Consider the following 7,681-nt stretch of genomic DNA (forward strand, 5'->3'; position numbering starts at 1 on the left):
TTCTTAAACTGTACGTGTCCAGTTAAACTCTGCTTTGTTTTGGTAGCTGTTATATCGACTTTCTAGGTGTTTATCGAGTGGGAACTCATCAGATTTCCTAAAAAATTAATATGTCTTTATGCTTTGATTTTGGTGCCGAGCGGTGGGTGTTGCGTTTATTGTTACTAGCAAAGTAGGTAAAGACAAATCTCTCTGGCCTTGTTTCCTGGCTGGCTGCCCGCTCTCATATCGCCGGCGAAATTTCCAACAAGCTGTCTCACCGAAGAAATGACACAACGGAATGAAAGTGATTTTCATAGAGTGAGAGGAGAAAGCAGATGGCCACTTGAAAAGAGACTCAAAGAAAGATGAATCGAGATTCTCTTTTTGAAATGATACACTTTTAACAGACAAGGATTGTGTTTAGGGCTGAATAGCTTTTTCATGGAAATGAGGAAAGTACCGTTTTAGTTTTATTCAGACATTCATCCTGCTTCATATGCCTGACTGTCTTTCTTCTTCTGTTTTTTTTTTGGTCTTTGTTCGTGCCTGCAGATGTGCTGTGGACTGCCGCTGGTTCCTTCTCCACCTCCGGTTCAATGGCAGACAAAAGCTGCACTCTCCAGCATCCCTGTTATCGCTGAGCTGAGAAAGGCTGAACCCGTCCAGGGCTGAATCTCAATCTCCTGGTCTCGCTTCCTTTTTATCTTATAAATCTGCTGCCTGCTTTTTTATCACCATGACCTGCTACCTGGTGTCTGCCTTTCTGTTAGTGCTCCAGACGCTGGCTGTCTCATCAGAGCTTATCCAGGCTGACTTTGACTTGACACTCGAGCCTTTGGACCTTGATTCTGAAATACCCATCAACGCTTCATCTCCACCTCCTGGGACGAGTAAGAGAGAGCCGCACAGTATCATTATTGGGGTCCGTAAAGGTGGCACTAGAGCGTTGTTGGAAATGTTGGACATTCACCCCGAGGTCGCCGCTGCTGCCACTGAGGTCCACTTCTTTGACTGGGATGAGAATTACGCCAAGGGCTTCGAGTGGTACCGGGACTTGATGCCCTACTCGTACCCTCACCAGATCACGATTGAGAAAACGCCCGGCTACTTCACATCCGCTCTTGCCCCGGAACGCATCTGTGCCATGAACTCATCCATAAAACTGTTGCTCATATTGCGTGACCCGGCAGAGCGGGTCATTTCTGACTACACCCAGGTCTACTTCAACCGCCTGGAGAACCACAAGCCGGTTCAAGCCATCGAGAACCTTCTAGTGCGCAACGGAGCCCTGAACACCCGCTACAAGGCCATCCAGAGGAGCCTTTACGACGTCCACATGCGCAACTGGCTGCGGCACTTCCCGCTGGAGCAAATACATATCGTGGACGGGGACGCCCTCATTCGTGACCCACTGCCAGAGCTTCAGAAGGTGGAGCGATTTCTCAACCTGCCTCCCAGGATAGTATCCTCCAACTTCTACTTCAACCAGACAAAAGGCTTCTACTGTATCCGCAGTGACGGTCGAGAGCGCTGTCTGCACGAGTCAAAGGGACGACCCCACCCCGCCGTCAACAGCACCGTTCTCCAGCAGCTCCGCTCCTTCCTGCAGGAGCACAACCGAACCTTCTTCAGGCTGGTGAAGCGCACGTTTGACTGGCAATAAAACGACTGGACTGAAAAGAGCCACGGCCCTACTCACTTTTTTTTTTTTTAAAAAGAGGGGGTCACGAAGCACTTTACTGAACTCTTTCAAAAGACTGTTGGGAACTTGGGGTCACCAACAGACCAGATCCTTATTTACACGAATGACAACCGTTGCTAGATTACAAACAAGACTCCTCGAGCTTAATAAGTCATTCTCTCTGTTCTTAAAGTGATCGAGTTGCAGTGGAAACACGTTCATGAAGCTGTTTTTCTCTCTTTCTTCTTTGATATTGTTCTTCTTAACAATAAATTGTTTGACTTTGAAATGTTTTACTAGAGAAAATGATCTTTTCCCGGCGTGTTTTTTTTTTTTTTTCCTTTAAATGACCTCAGCTCTCTGACTCATTTCACTTTAGAAACCTACCCAGCAAGGCATTAGAGTAAACCTTTGAATCGCTATGTTGGAAGGTAGACATTAATGAAAGCAAATGGGTACCCTGGAGCACAGCTTTAGCACTAAAGGAATAACTAATGGCTTTGGACATTGAAGGCAGCCCACAGCTAAATCAGTCGAATCTCCACCGTCAGCAGCCGCAAGTCTACAGAGCTCACTTTTTACTCGAGATCTGCACTTTCAACCGTTTTGCTCAGGTGTTACATCGAGCCACGCTGTAAAATATTTAAAATAATGTGTGGTTTTCTTGCCTTGAATTCCTCCCTGGAGTGTGCAGCTTCCCAGAAACATCCTGTTGTCCTGTACTCTGCAGAAACACCGGCTTCGCCTTTCCTTCATTGATCGGGCTTTAAAAAGGAGGCAAAGCTACAGCCCCACTGGGACGTGAGGTTCATGTGATCCCACTGCTCTGTCTGTGGGAAACAATCTCTATCAGTCACCAAAGACGAAGCGTTACATACATGACAGGGGGAGCTGGAGGAAGCGTCTTCAACACGTGTGTGTCTGGTCATTGGGTGTTAAAGGGAAGCATTTATATTCCTTGATGGCAAGAGTCGGTGCCTTGTGAGATTATTCAGCGCACGAGTCGTCCTCCCCCGCACTTGCCGTAGGGGACCTGAACCCTAAAATAGCTCAGAGTGAAGAAGGATATTTATCTAGACACATTCTTTCTAGGGATGTCTGTCTGTGCAGGCAGGTGACGTTCTTCAATGATCAATTCATGAGTCAAACAGGACTTCAGGTATGTCGCACCTGGTCACACACAACGTTTGGGAATGAGACCACAATTCAGGTGCTTTTTAGAGAAGCCCTTGTGAAATGAAAACAACACGTGGAAATCATTCAAAGAAATAAACCTCTGCGATGAGTTAGCCGAGTGTTGCCTTTTGGCTCAGCTCTTTGTCACCACAATAGACGGTAAGGCGAACAATCTAAAGCTAACAAGCTTTTTTAGAGATATTTTCTTTTTGAGAAACAATAAAAAACGCAGAAGCCTTCATCACTTGTGTAGCGACGGCACTCGCATTCACGCAGCATGAACAGTCACATCAATGATCTCAAAAAAACGGTGTTTTCTCTCATTTTGAAACATCAATGTATTGGTGCTGTTCATGCTACTTCAGATCTGTGAATATGTTTTCGGATGAAAAAAGAAGTGACACGGCACGTATGATGAAAAAGTTTCAAAACGCAAGACAAATACTTTTTGGAGACGGAGATAAAGACATCCGCCCCCACAACGCAGTGGGAATTGAAGCCTCGGCTTCGCGGGGAGAACGTCAACAGAAACAGCAGAGTAAACAGAGCGGTGTCTCACAAGCATTGTGAGATATGACACACTGCAGGCTACACAGAAGTACACGCGTCCATTAAGCGAGCGGTGGGCGGAAGAACAAAGATTTCTGAAGACCATTATGAACAGCTTATTGTGCAAACGTAATTCCAAAAAAGAACAATATTCTTTTCCTCGAACGAAACAAGTGCTCTTCGGGAGAGATTTCACAATTTTCTGTGTCTCTGGCTCAACAATTATTGTTCTGTAAAAGCGTCATCATACGAAAATACAAAGTTTGTCCAGAAATCTGCATTTCACACGGTTGCTAGGACGCCAGTCTGAGTGATGAGAGATTCTCTGCTCAAGATCCAAACGGAAGGATCCATCCATCCATCCATGAGCTGCTTCTTCTACTGACTCACTTCTTTTGAGACTGAAAAACATCATTCAGTTGCTCAACATGCTCCAGAAAATATATTGGTGAGGGGTTATGCATTTTTTTGGAGAAGGATTTAGGAAAACAAAGAAATGTATCAATGATCTTTGCACGAAATATTCAAGTTCAGATTCGTTGAATGAATCATTGTTTGCGCAGGTTTGTATTTGTGATGGCAACGGGGACCAGCAGAGGGCGCTGTGCCACAAGTGATCACCCAACAACTCCTTGGTGTATTGGGCTGAACCAGAAAATGAGTCATATCCTGGTGAATCTGTGATGGCAACTGACTCAACAGGAAGTGAGTCTTGACCAGCTAGAAGAGATTCTCCTAGAAACCATGAGTAGGTACCTTAACTCATGAGTCACCGCATCGCTATTTGAGAACCGTGATGACTCAGGCGTCCACCAGGGGGCTCCATTGTTGGGAAGATCACAGGTCAAGCCTTCCTTTGCTGGAGGAGCAAACTCACCAAGCCTTTCATTTTCTATAGCACTTCCTATCAAAATCACACTGGTCACACACATAATAAAAGTCTTATTTGAACTACTACAACTTTAAAATGTGACACTCGCCCCTGTTATTAAACTGCCTTTGTTGAATATGAAAGAGGAATATTAATATTAACATTTTAACCAGGACAGAATTAGTTTTAGGAAACTCCCAAAAGTCCCAGTCAACTGTTCCAAAACCGACCATGGAAAAAAACAAAACAAACGTCTAGATGTCTTGATCACAACCACTGGAATTGTGTGAGTCCACAATAGAGAGAACAAGACTTAAACGTTCTGCAAAGCTCCGACTGGTGGGAAGACCATTATTTCCTCCAAGATTATTTTATTCATATTCTTCTGTTTTCTGATTTCCTGGGTCTGTCCCGAGGTCTCCTCCCTGTTAGACAGCAGGGAAGCACCTGGGACACATCATGACAAGATGCCTGAGCCACCTTAACCAGCGCCTCTCCTTTGTGGAGAAGCTACACTTCTGCTGGGAGCCTTTCCTGGAAAACCGAGCTGCTCACCTTTAAGGGGAAGTTCAGACAAGAAAACTCATTTCTGCCGTACTTCAGCACTTCCTCCACGTCACGTATGTGAATCTGCAGCCTTAACTGACTCATGAACAAGACCCCATGATGCATTCTGCTTCAGCTAAGGCCATCCAACAAAACAACACCATCTACTAAAAGCTCTTTTTTGATGCATCATCCATCCATCCTCCACCAGACTACTCTCTCAACAACATATCCTGGGGCCACCTCGGGGCCACCTCCAATTTAGACATGCCCAAAGTACCTCACCACCTTGAGATGGATTTTCTGCATCTCAAGGAGGAGCGGAGGTTCTACTTTGAGTCTCTCCCTGATGACTAAACTCCTCACCTGTTGACGAGAGGAGACTCCCTGCAGAGAACTGAAATTCTTTAGCCTTCATCTACCAGCTTGTTCATTGTGTCAGGATCCAAAGCTTATGGCTGCAGGTGAGATGATGAAGGTAGGTCTCTGCAAGCTTCACGCTTCATGAGACGATATGCAACTATTCGATGGCAGTTAAATTCTGTAGACCTTGAATGGACTGGCCGGTGTTTTAGCAGTCAAATCTGGTGCTCACGCTGCAACATGACTTGAGTTCAGTAGCCAGAGGTCGGATGTCAAACCCATCCAACGTCCTGCCTGAACCCATGTTGCCATGTTAGTCGACCACAAGCCCGCTAATGCCCGTGATCGAGGGACTCGCTTGTCACCGCGTGTCTCTGACAAGCGCCTGACTCGGGTTTGAAGGGGGGTCCAGAGATGTTTTGGCTGCTCCCGTCATCCCAGACGCCTCTAATGATCAGCCTCTGGTTGTGATTGATGAAGCACTTAAGAGCGAATCAAAGCACGGGCCGCTCTGCCGCTGCGAGCAGACAGACGGTGTATTTGGACCCGTCTATTAGCGCCTGTCCTTGATCTGAATAAATGGCCACATCACAGTGTCGCTGGGGAAGTTGACTGACTCCGCTGGAGAGGCCTCAGAAGACGGTGCTGGAGCACGTAGAGAGAAGATAAAAAACATTCTCCAGAGAAGCGTCGGCTCATTGGGATTATAAACAAGACGTCAGGACGACTTAACTCATCCCCGGAGCCTCGCCCTGAACCCGGCTGTGACCTTGCTTCATGTGAGCACCACCCATCACGTAAGCACGCAGGAAGCGGCTGCAGCTCCAAACCAGCGCCGCTGGCAGGGCCACAGACGTTTAGAGTGTGTCACCTCCTCCGAACCCGAATCACTCGCTCCATATGTGTAAGTGCTGATTTAGCATGGAGACTGTGTCTGTTCTTGAAGGTTCAACTCGCTCGTCTCCCTCAGCCGCTTTCATCCCTCAATCCTCGCCAGCAGCTCCTGTCTATTCAAATCAAGGGCTGGCGGAAGTGTGCCAGAAGGCATTTCACTTTGGAAATTGAAATCCGCTCTCGGCTGGCTTTACTGTCGAGTCCCCCGACCGATTCCTCCGCAGCCAAACAACAACAACATCCAGAGACGGAGCGCGCCGCTGGTTTTCGTAGCAGCTCCGGCCCACAGGAACCAAGTGTCACTCTGTTGCTATTTCCAGCTCTAAATGAACGGGGCAAGAGGGAGCCAGCCACAGAGACTGTGTCAGTCTCTTCGCCTGCTTTGTTATTCGCTCCTGCTTATCATCTCAGCTGGAGCTGAACGCTCTTTAATGCCTGCTTTCGTCTTTGCTTCAAGGTGGAAGGTGACAGCTTGACAATTCACTTCTCAGCCTTCACTTTTATTAGTTTATGCTTGGAAGTAAATAGCTCCATGCAGCTTCTGGAGGAGTACGAGAACTAGTTTTCAATCAAAACCACTTTGGACATGCAGGGAAAAAAAACAAACAAATGGAGAAGATCAGTATGTGATGAGGGTTACGGCGTCAGGGTGGAGAGGTCAGTGCTTCACCACGCATCTCCTTCATCGCTTATGAAAATGCTATTTCTGCATCTCATCCAGTTTATTATGATCATTTCCTCTTACTTCATGTGAGCAGGCGAAAGCTGCAGGGTTCATGGTCTCTGGAGTTCAAGATACAGAGCAGAATGTATAAATACATCCATGGCTCGTCCTTATGAAGCGCTTTCCATGGAGCAACCAAAGTCCTATCACAGTCACATATACATGCACGCACACACACGTGCGCACACACACACACAGACAGTATCACAGAGCCACATGAGGACCCCTGCTGGCACGAATGACAACATCAACAAAACCTCCATACCAGGCCATAAAAGCAAAAGGTAAGTCAGATAGATTTCATATGTGAATTATATATATTATTAAATTGTATTGAAACTGAAACTTGGGTCGTGTTTTCTCTGTGTCTTGTGCAGACAAAATGACTGCAGGCGGAACATGCGCAGCTCTCGCCAGCCCACTGGCTTATTTTCCTCTCTCATGCTTCACTACTTTTCAGCATCTCCCCGCTGCCTTGGAGTATCACCTTTGGGAATCTCCACTTCTTGCAGCTTTAATTTAAAATTTGGAGCTTGGAAAAGATAGTGATCACTTTGGCTGCATTGGTTCAGTTCAGCAAGAACAAAGTTTAGGACGATAACACAGCGTATAGTTAGTAAAGCTCCGGGAAGGAAATGTGTGTTGCGATGCTGAATGTGTGCCTACGTAATGATCTCATCTAATAGCTCCATTTGAAGTCCAGCCATTTTAATAAGACTTCTCCTCGGGACGGGACCTTTTTACTTCATTATGTTAGTGGTTTCAGACTGTCAAGTGGTGTTTGGAAAGTCATGAACACAGGTCCTGATGTCACCCGAGATTTGCATGAAGTCTTAGGGTGCCACTTGATTCGAATTTAAATTCTTGCAATGAGCTTCTAGTGCATGATCTTCAG

At 46.3% G+C, this 7,681-nt stretch overlaps 1 protein-coding gene across 1 annotated transcript in view; it reads left to right on the top strand.

Moving 5' to 3' along the window:
• Window positions 1–1,877, top strand: part of hs3st1l1 (heparan sulfate (glucosamine) 3-O-sulfotransferase 1-like1) — a 36,932-nt gene extending 35,055 nt beyond the window's left edge. Inside the window, exon 2 of the mRNA XM_053875229.1 lies at window positions 535–1,877. Within this exon, the coding sequence (XP_053731204.1) occupies window positions 719–1,645 (927 nt within the window). The 5' untranslated portion in view covers window positions 535–718 and the 3' untranslated portion in view covers window positions 1,646–1,877. The remainder of the gene's footprint in view (window positions 1–534) is intronic.
• Window positions 1,878–7,681: the final 5,804 nt, after the last annotated feature.

Source organism: Synchiropus splendidus, chromosome 9, assembly GCF_027744825.2.
Source record: "Synchiropus splendidus isolate RoL2022-P1 chromosome 9, RoL_Sspl_1.0, whole genome shotgun sequence".
Classification (NCBI taxonomy): domain Eukaryota; kingdom Metazoa; phylum Chordata; class Actinopteri; order Syngnathiformes; family Callionymidae; genus Synchiropus; species Synchiropus splendidus.